The 22861-nt window shown below is 34.9% G+C and overlaps 1 protein-coding gene across 21 annotated transcripts in view; it reads right to left on the bottom strand.

Moving 5' to 3' along the window:
• The window catches only part of IQCM (IQ motif containing M), a 674133-nt gene that overhangs the window by 454481 nt on the left and 196791 nt on the right, over positions 1–22861 (bottom strand). For all 21 annotated transcript variants that reach the window (XM_045056876.1, XM_045056875.1, XM_045056873.1 and 18 more), the window contains one exon: positions 8610–8725. In XM_045056876.1, the coding sequence (XP_044912811.1) occupies positions 8610–8725 (116 nt within the window). The remainder of the gene's footprint in view (positions 1–8609; positions 8726–22861) is intronic.

Below are 22861 nucleotides of genomic sequence, written 5' to 3'. Positions count from 1 at the left end.
AGGCCATGGCCAGAGCTCTAAGTGAAACAGATATAAGTAATATGCCTGATGGGGAATTTAAAGAACGATCATAAGGATACTCACTGGACTTGAGAAAATAATAGAAAACATCAGTGAGACCCTTACCACAGAGATTAAAAAGTTAAAAAAGAATCAATCAGAGATGAAGAATACAATAAATGAAATTGGAAGCAGGCTTGATGTAATGAACTGGCGGGAAGAGACAGAGAAACAAATTTATGACCTAGAAGACAAAATAATGGAAAATAATTAAGCTGAACAAAAGAGAAAAAGAATTATGCAACACAAGGATAGACTTAAGGAATTCAGTGACTCTATCCAACATAATAAAATAACTTTCAAAGGAGTTCCAAAGAAGAGGAAAGAAGGCAGAAAATTTACTTCAAGATATAATAGAAGAGAACTTCTCTAATCTGGGGAAGGAAACAGACATCCACCTCCAGGAGGCACAGAGAACTCCCAATCAAAATCAACAAAAGCAGGCCAACATCAAGACATATTGTAATTAAATTTGAAAAATATAGTGGTAAAGAAAAAAATCTTAATAGCAGCAAGACAAAAGAAGTCCTTAACTTATAAACCCATAAGGCTAGCGCGAGATTTTTCAACAAAAAGTTGGCAAGCCAGAAGGGAGTGGCATAATATTTTCAAAGTGCTGAATGGGAAAAATCTGCAGCCAAGAATACTCTACCCAGCAAGGCTATCTATCATTCAGAATAGAAGGAGAGATAGAGTTTCCCAGACAAAAACTAAAGAAGTTTGTGATCACTACACACGCCATGTAAGAAATATTAAAGGGGACTCTGAGTGCAAAGGAGGGACCAAAAGTGACAAAGACAGGAAAGAACCAGAGAGAATCTCCAAAAACAATGACAAGTCAAGTAATAAAAAGGAAACAAATACATATCTATCAATAATTTCTCTGAATGTAAATGGACTAAGTGCTCCAATCAAAATACACAGGGTGTCAGAACAGGGTGTCAGAACAGATTAAAAAAAAAAAAGAAAGACCCATCTATATACTGCCTACAAGATACTCATTTTAGACCTAAAGACACATGCATATTGAAAGTGAGAGACTGGAGAAACATTTATCATACAAATGGATGTCAAAAGAAAACCAGAGTAGCAATACTTGTATTGGATGAAATTGACTTTTTGTTTTTGTATTTTTTTTCTCCTGCTTTGGGATCAGGGTAGCACTGGCCTCATAGAACAATTTTGAATGTGTTCCCTCTATTCCATTATTTATAAGATGTTGGCAAAGACTGCCATTAATTATATTTTTAAATGTTTGGTAGAATTCACCAGTAAAACCATGTGGTCTTGGGCTTTTCTGTGCTGGGAGATTTTTGATTCCTAACTCAATTTTCAGTCTTGTTATTGTTCTAAGAAGATTTCTTATTTCTTGGATTCAAGATTCATGATTACATCATGGTAGCTTGTGAATTTTTAGGAAATATCTTATTTTTGTCTAAGTTATCTGATTTGTTAGTATGTGATTGTTTATAGTAATCTGTTATCACACTATATATTTCTGGGGTTATCTGTTGTATTGTTTTCCATTTCTCATTTTGGTTTTTGAGTCTTCTCTTTTTTTCTTAGTTAATGTAGTTAAAGCATTGCCAATTTTGTTTATTTTCTTGGAAAAACTGGTCATTACTTTCAGTGTTATATTATTGTTTATTCTGGTCCCTATTTTATTTATTTATGATTTTTCTTTATTATTTTCTTCCGCTACTAAATTTTAGCTAAGTTTTTTTCTTTTTCTGGTTCCTTGTGGTATAATGTTAGGTTGATTATTTGAACTTTTTTTCTTAATCCAAGCATTTATATCATACAATTCATTCTAACATCTGATGTTGCTGCATCACATAGGTTTTATAATATTGTGTTTTTCTTTTGTTTTGAGACTTGCTTTAATTGGCCATTTGATTTCTTATTTTGCTCATTAGTTGTACAGTAGTGTGTTGTTAAATATTTACACATTAAATATTTAATATTTACATTGTAGATTTCCTGGCTTTATTTTATTGTTGATCTTTAGTTTTGTACCACTGTGGTTGGAAAATACACTTGGTATGATTTCAGTATTCTTACATTTGTAATATTTGTTATGTCCCTAAATATGTGATTTAACCAGGGGATTTTTCTGTGTGTAACTGAAGAAAATGCATATTCTATTTTTCTTGGATGGAATATTTTATATGTATCTTTTAGAACCATATATTCTGAAGTATGCGTCAAGTAAAATATGTTCCTGTTGAAAAAAAAAATAACTTCAGGGGCACCTGGTGGCTCAGTTGGCTAGGTGTGTGACTCTTGGTTTCAGCTCAGGTCATGATCTCACCATTTATGAGCTCAAGCCCTCTTAGAGCCTTCTTAGAATTCTCTCTCTCTCTCTCTCTCCCTCCCTCCTCAAAAATAAATAAATGAACATTACAAAAATAATAATAACTTTAACTGAGGGTACTAGTTTAAAATTAAGCATATCAGAGGGGAGTGGGGGGATGGGTGAAATAGGTGACAGGGATTAGAGTACACTTATCATGGGAACCAAATAATGATACACAGAATTGTTGAATCACTATATTGCACACATAAAACTAATATAACACTATGTTAACTCTACTGGAGTAAAATTAAAAAATTAAAATTAAAAAACAAAATTAAATTCATGTGAAGAATGATAATGTTACATTTGAAATTTCTTTTCATTTCTAAAAAATGTTTCTATAAAAACCAGTGAATTTTGTCGACAAGATGAAGATATAAGTATGTTTAAAAATATGACCAATGAATTGTTTTCTTCTCTCTTATGTAGGATGTGTTCCCCTAGGGAAGGGGGGGTAGAGGATAGTGCAGAGGACAACGAAGCCAAATGCCCAGAGGACTGACTCACAGTTTGTTCTCTGAAACAAAACAATTTATAATGCAACCAATTATTAAACTGAATTCTACTTTTTTTATAATCCCTTATGTCCAAGTGTCAAGGTTAGGCAAATTCCTTGCAATCAGGGTTAAGAAGATAACGTGACTGACAGTCTTCCTACAAAGACACTTCATGATAATAGGGACTTGCTTATCTCTTCAGTTTCATTTCTTGCCACTTGCCCCTTAGAAAGAATGTGCTGCACTTTTACTGCAATGAACTTCTTTCAATTCCTGAAATGCCCCTACTCTCCCATGTCAGACAACTACAACCACTCTTTTCCCTCCATTCTACTGCCTTGAACCTCATCACCATCCCATCCTGGATACATGTGCACGCGCTTGGCATTCCCTGGCTTGGAACTCCATCCTCACTGGTAGATATCACCAAACAACATATTTCCCCTTAGAAGGGGCACTGCAACATAGTTAATAACCACCCTCTGAGGAGAGGTTTGCCTTACTAACAACTAATGAATAAAAGTTATTGTACTTTCTCCTCTGTTTCCCAATTTTAGCTAGAAATTAACTACTTACACAAATTTCTGTCAATATTTGTTTTTATCCTAGCTATTTTTAAGAATACTGTTGATAAATACATTAATTTTTCCATCCCAGAATTTTGATAAATACCAAGGTTGTTTTCTATAACTATAACTAGAGTCCTCCAGGTTGTGGTTTCAAGATTGCTTCATACATGATTATAAATGTTAGCAAAACTTTTAAAGAAGAATTATAAAATGAAACTGTGGTGAGAAAGTTAGAGATTGTATTATTGCCATGTAATATTACATTGTTATGTTATACAAAAGATTACATTTTCAGTATTCACTTACCATGAATAAATATTATCTTTCAAGACAATTACGCCTATAAATATCTCAGTAAAATTTTTAAAAATCCTCAGTATTTCAAAAAATTATAAAAAAATACCATCAGTAAACTTTTCTTCAGGATGCAGTTTCTTTAACTTCATATAAAGACATTTTATGGGCCCATAGGACATTGCTTAAAGTAACTAGAAATTCTAATAACATAATTCTAATATAGTAAGGCTGAAGTTTCAGAAATGAAACATTAAAACTAAAGACATGAAACATTATTAAATTGGAACTGAAAACATATGGTGAGGATGTGGAGAAAGGGGAACCCTCTTACACTGTTGGTGGGAATGCAAACTGGTGCAGCCATTCTGCAAAAGAGCATGGAGGTTCCTCAAAAAGTTGAAAATAGAACTACCCTATGATCCAGCCATTGCACTATTTTTTTTAATTTTTTTTCAACGTTTTTTATTTATTTTTGGGACAGAGAGAGAGCATGAACGGGGGAGGGGCAGAGAGAGAGGGAGACACAGAATCGGAAGCAGGCTCCAGGCTCTGAGCCATCAGCCCAGAGCCTGATGCGGGGCTCGAACTCACGGACCGCGAGATCGTGACCTGGCTGAAGTCGGACGCTCAACTGACTGCGCCACCCAGGCGCCCGCCATTGCACTATTAAATATTTATCCAAAGGATACAAAAATGCTGATTCAAAGGGGCACATGCACCACAATGCTTATAGAAGCACTAACAACGAGAGCCAAACTGTGGAAAGAGCCCACATGTCATCTACTGATGTATGGATAAAGAAGAGGTGGTATGTGTGCATGCGTGCGTGTGTGTGTATTATATATTACATATAGTATATATATAACAATATATGTCATATATATATATATATATATATATATATATGGAATATTACTCAGCCATCAAAAAGAATGAAATCTTGCCATTTGCAATGGTGTGGATGGGCTAGAGTGTATTATGTTAAGCAAAATAAGTCAGTCAGAGAAAGACAAATACCATATGATTTCACTCATGTGTGGAACTTAAGAAATACGACAGATGAAGATACGGAAATGGGGGAAAAAAGATAGAAAGAGAGAAACAAACTATAAAAGACTTTCAACGATAGAGAACAAACTGAAGGTTGACAGAGGGAGGTGGATGGGGGATGGGCTAGATGGTGATGGGTATTATGGAGGGTACTTGTGATGAGCACTGGGTGTTATATGTAAATGATGAATCACTAAATTCTACTCCTGAAACTAATGTTACACTATATGTTAACTAACTAGAATTTAAATGAAAATTTGAAGAACTGATAACATATAAGGATTCAAAAGATTTTATAAAGAAAACAAAAACTTCAGGCTTAAAAGGGATAGTGTTGTTTTGTTTTGTTTTGTTTTTTAGGTTAAAGAAAGCATATCCACAGTGACTTTCTTACCTGAGTGAATTAAAATTTTGATAAGAGTAGCTATGCTGTAGAGAGCGTTTTGAAAGCAGAATGTGCAAAATTTTTCTCTCCTCCTACAAAATCAAAGACAGGGTTTTCTCTGCCCTGTGCCTACTTTTACCAGTGCAGGTTTCTACATTCTTTTTTTCCTACTTACTTTTTGGTCTGACTGAAAAAAACTCAGATCAAGATTAGGTACCATTTCCCACCCATTAGTAAGGCTGCTATCAAGAAAATGGATAATGTAATAAGTGCTGATGAGGATATGGAGACATTGGAATATTTGTGCATTGCTACTGGGAATGTAAAATGGTGCAGCCACCGTGAGAAACAATATGATGATTCCTTAAAATATTAAACATAGGAATACGATATAGTCCAGCAATTCTACTTCTGGATATATACCAAGAGAAGTGAAAGCAAGGACTCAAACAATATTTATACACCCATATTCAAAGAAGCATTATCCAAAATATCCAAAAAGGTAAGAGCAATTCAAGTGTCCATCAACAAATGAGTGGATAAACAAAATATGGTACAAGTATCCCCCGCTTTTTGAAAGTTCACATTCTGCCACTTCACTTTTAGGAAAGACCTGTATTAGTACCTACTTTTGCTAACTCAAAGAAATCCAAAGATTTTTGCTTTTATCTAACGAAAAAGGTGAAAAGCGAAAATAGCATTCAACATTTGTTTTGCAGCAAGCCATTATAAAGGTAGCACACAACCCAACCAGTGAGAGTGGCCTCACCTAGCTCCTTCCCTGGAAACTCCACTCAGCACCTCATCATCAAGCTGCCACACCTTTGAACTGTGTCTTGTGAGCATCTGTGCTTTATCTTAAAGCATTTTGTTCATCCATTAGCTAAGATATCCGAAAGGCCTAGGAGAAGTTATTTTTGGGATCTGGGAACACTTGAATTTTTTTCCATATAAATCAATGGTAATTATTTCTTCACTTTACGTGATTTCAGCTTACAAAATTTTCATAGGAATGTTCTACTTTGGGATAGTGGGGAAACCTGTACAACAGAATATTATTCAGTCTTTTTAAAAATTAAGGAAATTCTGACATATGTTACAACATGAATGAACCTTGAACACATTATGCCAAGTGAAATGAGACAGTCACACACACACACACACACACAAAATCAAAACCATAGAGACAGAAAGTAGAATGCTTGTTGCCAGGAGATGAGGGAAGGGAGAGAGAATTAATGTTCAAAGGGTACAGAGTTTCAGTTTGGAAAGATGAAAAAGTTCTGGAGATGGATGGTGGTAATGGTTACACAGCAATGTGGGTGTAATTAATGCCACCAAATGATACACTTAAAAATGGTCAAGATGTAGATTTTATGTTAAGTATATTTTACCACAATAAAAATTGGTGAAAAAAAGATTACTTAGAACATGATGCTTGATCCCTTCTAGGATTGTGATTATTTTGAAGGATAAACAAAAGAGCAATTCTTACTTAAAAAGAAAAAAAAGGCCATTTAGACTTTCAGTAGTAGAAACTGAAAATCAAGTAAGCTGCAGGAAAGAAATTTTAAGGTTTGAATCCTGCTCCTTATCCATTCACACATACCCACCCCCAGTACTGTTGGTTTTCAAGGATAAGAGACAAGCCTTTAACTGGACTGATGCAAAAGGCCTTTTCATGCTCACCCAGTCTCCACTCCAGTCTACCCCAAACTCTTTAGCCATGTGCACATCCCCAAAGCACTATCTTTTATGTCAGAGCTATGGGTAATAGCTTTTTGTGTTCCTAATTCCCCCACTCAACAATGAATAAATATACCCTGTCTTGCATTTGCTCTCCACAATCAAGTCTACCCTTGCCAGATATATTCCCCCAAAGAAATATATTTAAATGTGGTTTGTCACACAGCTAGGAGCAGTCTTTAAATTGTTAGTGTAAAACAGGGTAGAGCTGGAGCTGGAAAGCTTAGAAGAAGCAATTCATTTTTTTTTTACCTTTACTGGGAGATAATAATAACAGCCTTCTATGGGTATTGCTTTTGTTAAAGACATCATATTATTTTCCTTAATAATATTCATATAATGTCCTTATCTAAAACAGTGTTTAGTTTTAGTAAATTTATTCACAAATTTAGCAATATAAGTTATATATAACATGATTCAAAAAGTTCTGGTCTATGGGAAAAATATAAAAATACAACCTTTGTTTTTTTAATCTTAAGTAAAGAACTATTCAATAGACAGGAAAAATAATTTTTCAATATATTTCAGTTGTCTAATGGTGTTATGGACTGAATTATGTCACCTCAAAATGCGTATGTTGAATTCCTCACCCCTAATGTTACTGTATTTGGAGATAGGGCCTTTAATGAAGTCATTAGGTTAAATGAGGTCATAAGGGTAGGGCCCTAATCCAATATGATTAGTGATCTCATAAGAAGAGACAGACACCAGGGACACATACAGGAAAGGCCATGTGAGGACACAGCTGTCTGCAAGCCAAGGAGAGAATGGCCTCAGGAGAAAACAGAGCTGCTGGCACCTTGATCTTGGATTTCCAAACTTCAGGACTTTGAGAAATAAATTTCTGTTGGTTAAGCCACCCGGTCTGTGGTATTTTGTTATGACTGCCAAACACACTAATACAAATGACAAGTCAAGAAGAAAAATAGTGATACAAAAAGAGAGAAAAAGTCAGTGAAAGGATGAGACAGACACATTCACATACAGAACAGAACATGGAGAAGATGTAAGAAACCCAAACATATATATATATAGGTACTGTGAGACACGACATTATAAAATAGAAATTGTTGCTAAAAATTTCAGAATCACATGAGTTTCCTCTACTATTGATATAGAAACATCTTAGGACCTTGCCTGATAAACAGATGAACTCAAAGTGAAATCCAGATTCCATTTTCAAGTCCCAGATTCCCATGTTTCAGTTTAGGGAGTCCTCATTCAGAAAACCATCAATGTGTGGTTGTGAAATTGTCCTTGGATTTTTCAGTCCTCTGTCACACTCCTAACAGCTATCTTCATGCCCCACTGGCCTCCATTATATTTATTTGATAGTCTAGGTACCATTACAAAAATAGTTACTCTCACATTTGGGGCAAATCATTGTGACGATCACTTTGGCTATCAGTACTCTTCAAATAAAAATTAATACACATATTTAGGAGTTAAGGTGATCCACAAGATGCAAATTCTGCACAAGATATGATAACAGAAGTAAAGCACTGTTTCAGGACAAAGAATTTCAGTGGAGAATCATTTGGGAATGAAATAGGTCCACAGCACAATCTCACATGTTTTATCAAAATTAACCCAATAAGCTGCCAGAAGAACAGTAACACAACTCTATATCCAGTTTCACAAATACTCACAGAACAGTAATCCCGAAACATTGATGATGGCCCACACAAACTAGGCCAGCTGGAGTCAGGAGTCAAACGGGAAGGCTTTGTTGACATAATTCCTCTCCAATCGTAGAATGTTTTATCTGTTAGAAATATCAATGCAAGTTAAAACAATATTTGTCCAAGAAAAGTACACACAGACCATACTGCTTACTGTTACAAAGAGGAAAATAGATCATCTTTATGGCCCTGTTATTCTATATTAAAATCGCATCTTGTCATCTGATCAGAGAGATGCAGAAGCATGAGCACCGCACAGAGAGAGGCTTCAATTAATTGGTTCCATCACACAGTAAAGCTCTTGTGTTTTTATTGGGTACGGTGTGCCCATCAGAAGACCAGGTTCATTCCTTTGAGTCTCTTCTGTTCAAGAGCACTGACTTCTTTTTTTAAAGGAGGCTTAAAGCAAAATCATATTTGTGAATAGCACTTACAAAAACAAAGGGAAAACTCCTCTCCCTGCTATATCAGTACTTTAAAAGAAAATTCAGAATTATGATGAGGGTACACATTTTGAAATGGCAAAGTAAGTGAAATTATTAAAAGTGCTCTAGACGAATAAGTTGAAAGAGCAAAAGGTTAGCCAACATATGCCCACATATTTCTTCTGTCTCATGGCAGTTGTTGCATGGGATTTCTGCAGACAAATTTTTTTTAAAGATGAGGAGATTTAAGATTTATTTGTCTATTTCTCAGAAACATTAATCATTTAAAAGAGAAAAATTCAGTTCAATCCTGCCATCCAAAATGAATCAAACTGTTTACACATTTCCAATTTTCTTTCTAATACTTATTTATATACATATATTCTTTCCTGAAACTTTCGATTTAATACAGACATCTATGGACTGCTTAATTTCACATAAATTTAGAGAAAACTCAGACGTAATAAATTCTCTCATTTCATTGCTTCAACTTATTTATAGGATCATAAGCTAAGTGTCCTATAGGGAGGCAGATAGTAACATAAAATAATAAAAAAATGTAATGTTATCTCAGAGGCATTCCAATCAATAACATGCATGTGATCTACCCCATTCTAATTTTATATGTATATAATTTCTTCCACTTCAGTCAAAAAGAATCTTTGTCCTCTTATCAAAAAGGCAAAGTGTCTAGAAGAGGCAACATAATAAATCGTATTTCAATCACAACTCAATATGAATAAATAAAATTCTTTAGTGGAAGCAGATGCCAACAATGGAAAGATTATAGCGAACCTGAACATATTAGTATCTGGGAAGAGGACAGCAAAGAAAAGGCCATACACATTAAACTTTAACTAGGGATTTTTATAAACCCAGGGGGGACTTAAAAGGGTAGAATAAGAGTTATTAGAGATGTGTAAGTCCCCACATTTCTTATGATGCTTTCTTGAGTAATTTAAAGCACTCCTCAACTCATTAACACTATCTCTGGACCACCTACTTCCCTTAATGAACTTGCACCATAAGTGTCTTCACATGTTTTAGATAATTGGGAATCTCTTTCCAATCTCCTTTTTAATTTTAACTAGGGTCTAATTTACTTTATTTTTTCCATATTTATAATTTTTACTTTTCATTTTTTAATATGATTTATTGTCAAATTGATAAACATACAATGTGTACCGTGTGCTCTTGGTTTTGGGAGTAGATTCCCATGGTTCATCGTTTAAATACAACACCCAGTGCTCATCCCAACAAGTGCCCTCCTCAATGCAATCTCCTTTTTAAACTGATAAACACTTCCAGGACGAAGACAATATCTTAGTTGGAATTTATCTGTGCTTCTGGTTCATCAGCAATACAATTGAGGTAGCTATGTAAATACTGGTGAACAAGAATTAGCCTCAAAAGGGGAGATCTCACAGGGAAAGGGAGTCTTCCTGATCATTGAAGAGCCCAACCCAAAATGAATCTAAGTGCTATACAAATTATTTTCCAAGACAGTGCAGAGCATTTCAAATATTTTATCTGGTTTACCCACAAAACAGACTCATGCAGTTGAGAAGGCCATGCATTATTTTCTCCAGTCTATAGGTATCACATTAGAAAATACAGCTATAACTTTTCCACTTCAGGAAGCAGTAAACCCTCCACTAAAATCCTCAAGGTAATCATTCACACACTGATGTATGCTAATGACTCCTCCTCAGAAGCCAGGCCCGGAAGGTGACATGCAACAAATTCCAGTTTATTCCACAAAGTCAGTCAAAAGTTATAAACTGGTAGTTTGAAGAACAGAGTCATACATCAGACTAAATGTTCACAAACCCTCACGGAGCCAACACTCTTCACAGATACTGCCACAGAGAAACGAAGATTCTGAATGCTGGAAATGGAGTGGGGAGTAAGCAAGAGTAGGCTGCTTATTGGTAGGTGAAAAAATAAGAAATCTTAGCAGTGATCCCAGTTTAACAGCCAGCAGGATAGAACAAAATATTCTGATATTAAACAAATCTGGGGAAAATGTAATACCAAAATTTGAAAAGGAACCAAGAAGGTTCCATCAGGTTAACAAGCTGGTGGAATAGGAGCTACCTTGGAACATAAAAAATTTGGTTAAATAACTACCCATACTGATGTCTTCCTGACTTTGTATATCCTCAATACTTATATAGACTCTTTTTGAAAAATATTATACACTTAGTTCATGTTATTTTGTTGTCTTCTGCACATCTTATTTTCCTATCTAAACTTAAAAGTCTTTTACTTGCTTTGCATTTCCCATAAAACTGAACATAATGCTGTGCCCAAAGCATATGTTCAATGTATGCTCTGGAATTACTTGGCACTGGCTGAAAGGCCAATCACCAAAACTGTTAAATGTGAAAAGTCCCATACAATGCAACTGACACAAATATCTGAAGGAATGGAAAAAAAAATTTACAACAGGTTTTTAAAATTCTATTTTTTTTCAGGATCAACTATTTTCCACCAGATTATCTTCTCTCACTTTCTAGCATCATCTTGATGTTTATAAAGGTAATAATTTTTAAACATATTTCAGCTGGGGGTGCTTTTTTTAAATTTTATTTCCTGTTTTTACTTAAATTTATGTAGTTAACAATGAGCCAATTATTTGCAAAGGTGAGAGACAGTTCCAAATTCTAATTGTCATAGTTATTTTAGAAACTAAAATTTCTCAAATGACTCACAGAAAACTGATAAGGTTCTATACTGTGGTGAGACTGCCAAGAGAATGAAGAAAGAAAGAAGGAGAAAGGAAGGAAGGGAAAATTTGTAGCTAGTTGAAACATTCACCACTTATGTAATAATCTTCATCGTGACAAGTATTTCCTCCAGGTTGCAAATGGATATATTTGTCCAAGTCACCTGAATTATCAGCAAAAGACCCAAAGACAGAAGTTCAAATTTTTTAAATATATTGTGTCCATCAACCATGAATGAAGAACTAAGAAACAGTCTATGCTAATGATATATAATGTAAGAATATAATAGTTCCAAAGAATATGTCTATGCAACTGCATCCAACAGAGCCGAAGAAGTCCAAATGAAAGTGTGAAGTATCTTTACAAGGACATGATAGAGCCCAAGACACTAATGGGTTCAAGTGGTCCTGTGTCCCTAGAGCCTTTTTTATGCCAAGCTTGTTCTGTTTCCCTTTTATCAATTCCCTTGTATCAATTAATTCTCTGAGTTAATTGCACATGCAGTTTTAATCTGCGTGTAATTACAAACAATTAATAGTTAGGAGACAGAATTAGCAGTTCTTAGTTTGATTATCTATATAATTAAAAGGGGTGGTAAACTAGAGTTGACAAATAGCATCTTAATCACTTGAATAATCAAACCCAGAAGCTTGCTTGGGCAGCTGAACTCCATCTGTTACATTAGTTCAACTTTTAGAATCAATGACTGAAATGTCCATTTAAATCAATCATATTTCAATTTATAGTCAAAAACATACAATATGTATTCTCAAATTGCTTAAACTATTTACTTTGTTTCATTTATTTAAAATTAACTGTTTCCAAAAGGGTTTAATAAAAATAAAGATTCAACAGACTAACTTATGTGTATCTACTGAATACCAGTTAATATTCATGGCTCCCAAATCTTATATTATAAAACATGTAAGAAATACAGATAACTCTGTGTTCCAATTAACACTTTTATTTAAGTGAATCCTGAGAGACAGCAAATAAGACATACCTATGATCCTTTTTTGGGTTCTGATGGGATCACTTGTTTATACATACAAAGCAAATACTAAAAAACAGGAGAAACTTAAAGTGAGTTACAAAAATATGTGAGAACTTCATTCTTATTAGGATATAATATAATACAGAACAGTGGCATCACTGTTGCATAATATGTTTCTGAATTGCCAAGTATTTGAACAAGTTTGACAGATACTTTCAGCTAATAATGGATAAAAAAAAATGTTCAAAAAGAATCATTTCTGGTTCAATATGGCTTTGTGACTTCTGGCTGTGAGGCAGCCCCTTTTACAGTACCACTAAAATACTGTAACAATAAAGAAAAAGATGAAAATCTCAAGGTTACAAGAAATTAAGTCTAACCATTCATTAATATGCAGATGAGAAAACAAAATTCTTTAAGATGAGGAAGTGAATTGAGGAAAGCAATTAGTGACCTTTACATAATAAAACCCCTAGCCCATCTGAAAGATGTTAGAAAAAAGGCGTATTATCTTCCAAGAAAAATATAAAGGAAAAAGAACAAAACCCATTTCTGTACAATGTGGATGCTGCTTTTGAAGAACCCTTCCCTTTCCATACCCTCAACTACCACAATCCACTTGGACACTACAACTCTAAGGAAACAACTAGAAAAGAGAGTAATCCTGACTGTACCAACAGGAATTGAAACAGTCTTATTGTAAAGAAAGAGCTCCGTGCAGAGGATGGGACTGACAGGATTTGACAACAATGCAAAACGGGGATTGTAATTTTAACGTGCTAAACAGCTAAAAATACTAATACTAAAGAATGAAGGAAGAATGAAGGAATGAAAGGACCCACCCAGTAGAACCAAACTGTTCCAAATGGGCATCTCCAGGTTATTGAGAATTCGGCAGAGAAGGGGGCATTGACACCAGTCATCAACTATAGAACTAGAAAAGGTAATTGGCACATTCAAGTGAACATGGAGCAGAGTAGAGAAAAATCCATATGTTCTCTCTGTTCATAATCACTCACTTTGCATGGAGCTATGTCTTTTTATTCAGGGCAGAGTAAACATCCTGGGGCCTATATTGATCATGGAAATGCCAGTTAACATTTATGGAGGACCTAGATCGTTGAATACTTTACACGCGTTACCTGACCTAATCTACACGAGAACCCTAGTTTAACAGAGGAGAAAACAAATTAAGTCATTTGCCCCAGTTCAGGCAGCTAGTAAGCAGTTGTGTGAACCCAGGTCAATCTGAATTTGAAGCCCAAGGGACAGTGACACAAGGGGAAAGGTCCCAATGGAAGACTGAACAATGGCCCCAAAGATACTCACATCCCAATCCCTGAAACCTGCAAATGTTAGAATACATGGCAAGAGGGACTTTGCAGTCATGATTAAATCAATAATCCTGAGAGGGGAAGATAACCTAGGATATCATGATGGGCCATATGTGTACTCACAAAGGCCCATGGAAAAGAAGGAAATGTGATGACAGAACCAAGAGTGATTTGGAGAAGAGGTCATGAGCTACGGAATGCAAATAGCCTTCAGAAGCAGAAAAGGAACAGAAATATTCATCCCTAGAGTTGCAGAAAGAATCAGTCCTGGGGAACATCTCCACATAGTCCAATGAAATTAATCCCAGATTTCTGTATTCTGTAAGAGAGTACAGTTGTGTCCTTTTAAGCTACCAAGTTTGTGGAGTAAATTGTTGAAGCAGCCCTGGGAAACTAATACAGTTTGCAATTCTGAAAAATCTATAAAAGAGTTTAAGTCAAAAATATTCTATTAGAAGTCAAAAATATTCTATTAGACTCAGAAAAAAATTTTAGAATAGTATTGGCATTCCATTGTAGTATATAACAAGCCAAACTCTAAAATAGAAGCCAAAAGCAATAAGGAGAAAACAAACTAAGACTTTAAACAATAAGAATATTTGCAAGATAAATAAAAATGGAAATGAGTGATCTTTAAAAGGCAAGAAATACCAGGAAACCAAAACTGTAACAACAGAATTAAAATGTATTTCACACTTAATAGGAGTGTAAGAGACAGTACAGAATATCAAATGACTAGATTTAGCAAGTGTTCCTAGAATAAAGAAGTATCCAAAGATGAAAATTATAAGAGAGAAGATTAAAGATTATAGATTAAAGTTGACAAAAAATAAGTATCCATCAAAGGAGTCCTATACATTACTGAAGATGAAACCAGAATAATCAAAAGTAAAGAAAACAAACACGACTGAATAATAATTTCCTCAGCTAAAAAAAAAAAAGCATGTATCTTCTGAGTATTGGGGCTTATTGTATATTATGAGAAAGTAATTAAAAGAGATTTGTATGCCATTACATCCTGCAAAGTTACAAGAATAAAGAAAACAAACTACTAAAAGAATTCACACACACTTGCAAAGAAAAAACATCTCAAAGGTGTAAAACACAGGTTGTTATCAAATGTCCTCTGTGAAACAACAAAAGAAACAATAAACGACAGAAAACCACAAACAGAATTTCCAAGGAAAAGGAAAAGTTGTGAAACAGAAATTTTTAAAACAAAATTGTCTTTGATTTATAAAGGCCAGGGAAAAAATTCATTCTCCAATATACCAACACCCTGAAGGTCTGCTGAGAAAAATCACGTGTTTTTGTTTAAATAAAAAATATCTATCTGAAGATCAAGACATGAATCAAAATTAAGGTTAAAAGAGTTTAGAAATCATGGGACCAGCAGTTCTTCCCATAACCAGAATAGCCATTTCTAGTAGGACCACAACAGTCACGTGGATTCTACACCTCAGACTTACAGCTTGATCTTGCCAGTCCTAGCCTCATAGTTCCTTTTCTGCTTCATTTTGCTTTCCTAGGAAACAAACAGTTTGTTTCCTATGGTAAACGCTTTACCTCACTCATAGTTCCAGTGAAATGTTCTTTCAAATAGAATCTTGTTCTATGATTACCAAAAACAATAACCAATGACCAGCATTGGTGTCTCGTGCACTTAGAATGGCTAAAGGTTTGGACATGTACCCAGTAAACAAGACAAGGAAACAAAGAACAATAGTGGCTATTTTCATTTTCCAAGAACTTAAATAATGACTTTTCTCCTTCTTAAAACTTCAAATTGAATCACCTAAATCACGACATCACCTCCCAGGAAGTGCCTCTTTATATCATGAGAACAGCCTCTGAATATTCCTATGGCCCTCAGTTGTTTAAGGGGAAAAATATACCTGGAAAATAGATTATAGGATATACACCAGAATTTCATAGTGAGTATTTCTGGGTGGTAGAACAATAAATGAGTATCTCTTTTTGTGACAGTGTTCTGTATTTTCCACATTTTCTGCAATTAATCATACTAATTGCAACTTTACAGAGAACACATTTAAAATAAGTCTGTATAATTTTAGGCGAAATTACGCAAAAATTATGTAGAAAAACTATGAACAAAACCAAAGTCTGAAGAAACCATCACAGAACTTTAGGGAGATTTACCTCTCTTTTTTCTAACAAAGATGTTTTGTACTTGGTAAGAAGAAAACACAATTTGCTTAAACTTCTTACATAACAAGCATACATACAAAAATAAATGCTTCCTTTATTTATTTTTAAAAAAAATTTTTAACATTTATTCACCTTTGAGACACAGAGAGTGAGCAAGGGAGGGGCAGAGAGAGAGAGACACAGAATCAGAAGTAGACTCCAGGCTCCGAGCTGTCAGCACAGAGCCCAATGCAGTGCTTGAACCCGCAAACCCGAGACCATGACCTGAGCTAAAGTCAGACACTTAACTGACTGAGCCACCCAGGGACCCCAATAAACACTTCCTTTACATTTGTCTTCAATGACACAACAGTTTGGGGGCAGGGGAGAACCACACTATCTTTAAAGAGTCATAAACTCACATCCCCCTCTCAGGAAGTAACAGAGATAGTCTGCTATGTTGAAGTAGCTTTGTAAAAGTTTAGTCTCAGTCTTTCTGATTAACTAAAACAAGCCCAGGTACTACTGTCACAGATTTATTTCTGTGATACAAGGGCAGCTATCTGAATACATCATCTGAAAATGCCTCTTGATGGCAGCCCACTTGTCATCTTTGCCCAGAAGCACTATGACAAATACAGCTCATGCCAGCACCTGACTGCAAACTCCAGGTGGGCAGACGTCACATCCTGTATACTGTTGTATCCTCTACACAACCACAATGCCTGGTACAGAATATGTATGAATAGTTTTGAAGAAAAAATGTTAACATGAACCGGATGATGCTTGTTTTACAGATGGCAATGATGTCATAGGTTTCTAGGCAAAAAAAAAAAAAAAAAAGAAAAAAAAAAGACAAGAGTTCTGGGAGAAAAGTGATTTATTGCATGGTAATTCAATGGGAGTGTTCTTAGCAGTCCCTGCCCCATCCCTGTAAAAAGAAGCAACAATTAACTAGCCATTTGTTTGTCTCATATAATCCTAAATTTTTAAAAATTATTTCTTCCAGGTTGACTACATACTGATGTTTGGACAATACAGATCTTACTGATTTTAGTCATTCTGTGCCCACACTCATACATGCTTGGTGAAAATGGAAATTTGAAAAGATTCTGGGAAAGTAATTCGCCAGTGAGAGAAGTCTTTTAAATATTCATATTTTTGAAGTAATATCGATTTCTAGGAATCTTTCATAAAGAAGTAATCTGAAATATGCCACAAGATTCACTAATAACGATGTTTATTACAGCATTATTTACAATAATTGGGCAGAAGAGTTAACATAGCAAAGCTGAGACTGTTATTCCTAGAAAGACAAGTTTACAAGGTTAATCCTGGGCTGGTATCTGGGAACTTGGCAGGTGAACAGTTCCCTACACTGATGTAAAACTTTTCCTAAAAGATAAGAGTATCTCACTGTGCCTAGACTGGGCAAACAATATGGGTTTATGCAAAATGTGTGCTTCCTTCTGGAAATCTGGAATGTTGGGACATACTAAGCAGAGGATACTTAGATTATCCCCCAGTAAAAACCTTGTTGCTGAACCTTTAATGAGTTTCCCCAGTGTACCATGACCCGAGACCTCACCCCCCAGGAAGTGCAATTCATGTCACGATTCATTATTGGAGGAATTAAATGCATTCAAGTGACCACTGGAAGAACTCTTGGAAGCTTGCTCCTGGTTTCCTCTGGCCTCCACCACATGTGAAGTGATTTTTCTTTGATTGTTGATTTTTCTTTGTATTTTTTTATATAATAAAATGAATACGACAACATACTGAGTCCCATGAATCCTCCTAGCAGATCACTGAACAAGGGGTAGTCTTTAGAACCCCAACACAATAATAAAAATTGAAATTAACATAAATGTCCAGTAATGGGAGATTGTTTAAGTAAATATAGTACATACATGCATTGAGTTATTTTTCAACAACAAAAATATATATCTTGCACTTTCAATTATGAACGAAAAACCCATAAACAAAAAGACTAAACAAAAATATGCCAAAATGCTAAAAATAATAATTTTTGGTTTAATCGAACTTTTGTCTGTATTCTGTTTTTTTTTCTGAATGGGCTGAATGCAAAATTCATGAATCTGAAGGACCTGACTCACATAGAGCCATTTTTGAGGAAAGCTATCCTAATTGTTTTTTCCTCCTACTGGTTGTCATAGGACCTAACCCTTGGTTTATTTGTAAAACCAGACTTGCTGCCCGAGCTTGAATAGACTGGATAAGGAAGCAGTCCACGGGCCTGAGACAAATATACATGAGTTGGACATGAGGGGGTAAGCACATATTTGGCTCAAACTCTGCCCAGTTTGGTCTCTACACCACATGGAAACAATGTAATGCAATCAAATCTTATGTTTTAACAGTTTAAATGCTAAACGAACAAAAAGAAGGAGGTTGTTAGCTAAGAGGTGAAATACCCCTCTACTTCTCTCTGAAGCAAGTTGATAATCCCAGTTTTAAAAAATCTGGAGCGTAGGGCTGCCCGGGTGGCTCAGTCACTTGAGCATCTGACTCTTGATTTCAGCTCAAGTCATAATCCCATGACCCTGGGATCAAGCCCCAAGTCAGTTCCATCCTGGGTGTGGAGCCTGCTTAAGATTCTCTCTCTCTCTCTGTTTCTCTTTGTCTCTCTCTCTGCTCCTCTCTACCCCCTTCTAAAATTAAAAAAAAAAATTAAAAAAAATAAATCTGGAACCTAGAATGACTGTGGAATTTAGGGGATGACTTTACAGGATCTTTTTGCATACATGCATCACTCAAAAAAATATGCACATGCCACTCCCTTCCAGTTATAAGGATGTTGACCTGAATATTTAGCTTTCCAGAAGCTTTTTTACGGAGATATAGTTGTTTTGTATTACAAAAGGATGATTAAGCTTTAAACAAAACTATCTACCAAATGTTTTGTCACAAATCTTTGGTATTTTATTTACTCATAGGTTATGCATGAGCTAGAATAATTGTGCAAATTCTGGAATGAGCTGGCCTTTTTAGAAAACAAAAACAAGACTCTAATCCCCTAAGAAAGATTGTTAATTTTTAGTTATTTCCATCTGTCTTTCATGATTGGCTTCGCAGGAAACTGAAGTTCATTAATGTATCATTATCTTTACTAAAATTCATTAAAGCAATACATTCAAGGCAGGAGAAAAGATTCTAGTGACAAAAACAAACGGATAATTATGGAACAGCATTTTAACTCTGCTTATGTCAGTATTTTTATTCTAAATGTTTCACTCTATTCTTTTCTTCTAGTCATAGCTAGGAGAGAGTAAGTCTGTCACCTTGTGAGGTATAGAGCATATATGATTGGTGGAACCTTAACTAAATTCCAGGTAGAGTATTATATAAAATTAAATTTAAAATATATCTAAGTACAAAGAGATTCACAGAGCCTAAGTCTATAAAGCTATAGCAAACATCACACATAAATATAGCAAACAATATTAAATAAGCTAACAAAAAGAACATTTTTATGATGATAAAAAATTACAATTATCAGGCTTAAAAATTAGCCAATTTCTACTTGTCCTTTTCAGTCCTTTCAATCATCATCAGAAAGGAGGCAAACATAAAACATAAATTAATGTTTCTGTTTGTTTACAAATACAAGAAATAGTCTAAGTTCTGAGTGGATGATGAAAATTCTGGATTTTAATGTGTTAAATATTATCTATAAAGCTCAATAGCCATGGAGATGCTGTTTCCATTTTCACTAATAAATGAAAATTGACTGTACTAATAAAATATTTCACAGATGCTCTGCCTTCTTACTCCTACACATCAACAGATCAAATTCAATAAATTTGCTTCTTTTCAGAAACATAATATGTATTATTTTAGAAGCAACTTTAAGAATAAATAAGAGCAAAATAAAGACTATTTCTTAATTTACTTTCCTGGTTTTACTAATGACAATGTCAATGTATGAGTCTTTCCTCTAGTTGGAGGGCTCTACTTGCCTTAACCTAAACAGCATTGAAGTCCACTCATTTGCTTCCATTTGTGATAGTTCTTTTTGTGTCAACCTGTCTAAAATACAGTGGCCAGGTATTTGGTCAAACATGTATGGATGTTGCTGTAAAGATATTTTCTTTGAAGGGAGGGGGCAGTTTGTACATGAAGTGGGGGTGGAGAAGAGAGAAAGGGAAAGAGAGAATCCCAAGCAGGCTCCATGCCCAGCACAGAGCCTGACATGGATTCAATCTCATGACTGTGAGATCACAACCCAAGCCAAAATCAAGAGTCAGACACCCAACCAATTAAGCTACCCAGGCACCCCTGTAAAGTTATTTTAGATGAGATTAACCTTCAAATCTGCTAAAGCAGATTGCTCTCCATAACATGGGTGGGCCCCATCCAATCAGTTGAGGCCTCAAGAAAAAGACTCATCTCCTCTAAAACAGAGAATTCTGCCAGCAGACTACTCCAGACTCAAATTTTGTACTTGTCAGCCTCTACAATTGCATAAGCTAATTCCTTAAAATAAACCTCTCCATATACGGAGTCAAGAGGAGAAAGAGAGAGATTTAAGGGCTCACATATGAAGAATGAGAAAGAGAGAAGGTATCTATCATGTATCTGTCTTTCTATCTAACTATACCTCTACCTGTCTATCTTGAGCTCAATATAAATATATACATAAATAAGTAATATGGTAGATCTAGTTATATTTTTATCAAGAGGAAAATAGAGAGGACATAGAGAAAGAGAGACAGAGAGAGAAGGATCTTATTGGTTCTGTTTCTCTGGAGAACACTGACTACCATACCCAGATAACACATTCTAACCAGTCTCCACCTTCCCAAAGCATACCCAACTTTCAAGGACAAACTTTCAAGACTCATCATCTTTTTCTCTCCATCCAAAAAAGCATATTGCAATTCAAAATATTTCCATTATGGTTACTGATACCAAATGTCTTTATCTATGTAAACAATAGAAGCAAAAATGATAAAACAACTCCATCTCTACTCGAATGAACTCTCTATCAAAATATGATGCAAAATGTAGAATTTGAACAATTGCTAGATATTAATTGATATTAAATTATTGTTAATTTTTAGATGAGATCATGATATTTTGGTTGTGCTTTAAAAAGAGATTCCTGGGGCACCTGGGCGGCTCAGTGGGTTAAGCATCCAACGGTAGCTCAGGTCATGACATCAAGGTTCATGGATTCAAGCCCCACGTCAGGCTCTGCACTGACAGCTTGAAACCTGGATCCTGCTTTGGATTCTGTCTGTCTGTCTGTCTCTCTCTTTCTCTCTCTCTGCCCCTCCCCTGTTTTTGCATGTTCTCTTACTCTCTCAAAAATAAAACATTAAAAAAAATTTTTAATAATAAAAAGAGATTCCTTATATTTTATAGTAAAACTGAAAAACATTTATGGAAGCATATCAAGGAATTTGCTTTAAATGGCCTAAGGTGGAAAGGTAACTGAGTGGGTACATGTACATAGATGCAACAATACTGACCATGAATTTATAATTATTGAGGCTGGATAATAGGTACTTGTGGGTTTATTATCCTACTCTATTTTTGTATATATTTATATTTTCCATAATAAAATGCTTTTTTATCTATTTATTCAAAAATGCATAAACTTTTCCAGTGCCAAGAAAAACTTGAATTAAATAGCTAAGCATCAGGGGAAAAAAAAAGAGCAGACCACAGAGCAAAACATGAATAACAATACTTTTCTATCTGGCAAGATTTGGTTTGAAAAAGGAAGAAGAGAAGCACACATTAAGGTGTAAGAAAGTTCAGCTAAGAAAAATCCCCACCAAGTCTTCATATGGTGGCTTTGTTGAAAATACTGTAAAATCCCAGGCCAGAACCTTCCTGGGAGCAGAGCATCAGAAATTTATTGTCTGTCTTCTCCAATAGAATATAAGTACTACAAAGTCAATAACTTTTGTCATGCTCACCATTATCTCCCTAGCAACAAGCAAAGCACACACAATAGGTGATCAATAGATATCCGTTAATCATTTCTGTGTACAAAATATGTTCTCCGATGGCTATCACCACTATGCCATAAACTATTAATTACAAGTATAAAGCTATTAGAATAAAAACTCATTTCAGAGATTCAAATTTCAATTATATATGTATCTTTCTGAAAATTATTTATCAGCAACTTACATCTATTTAGCATGTTAAGAATAACTTCTACATATACCATCTCATTTTAGCTTCCTCAAAAAAGAGAGATATAAAACAGGGATTACCTCTCCTATTTTAGAAAAGAAAAAGCTGAAGCTCAGAATATACTATTCTGCTGAGATTCCAAAGCTGGTTTTTTTACTCAAGATCCTTCATTCTTTCAATTGGAGAACCATCTGTATGTCCTTTTTAACTTAGGATACTTCTAATTAATCAAACATTTTCACTCAGTATTATTCATTTAAGGACAGAAAACATCCTGAAGTTGAGCCCAGACCCAAAAGATAAGAGATAGAAAATCAAACCTATTATGTGGGTGTTTAGGTACAATATTAAGGAATATCATTTCAAATCTTAAAAGATATGTAGAGTTCACCTTTCACTTTAAATATAGAAAATCACA

This window comes from Felis catus, chromosome B1 (assembly GCF_018350175.1).
Source record: "Felis catus isolate Fca126 chromosome B1, F.catus_Fca126_mat1.0, whole genome shotgun sequence".
Lineage (NCBI taxonomy): Eukaryota > Metazoa > Chordata > Mammalia > Carnivora > Felidae > Felis > Felis catus.
This window is presented reverse-complemented; position numbering and strand designations above follow the sequence as displayed.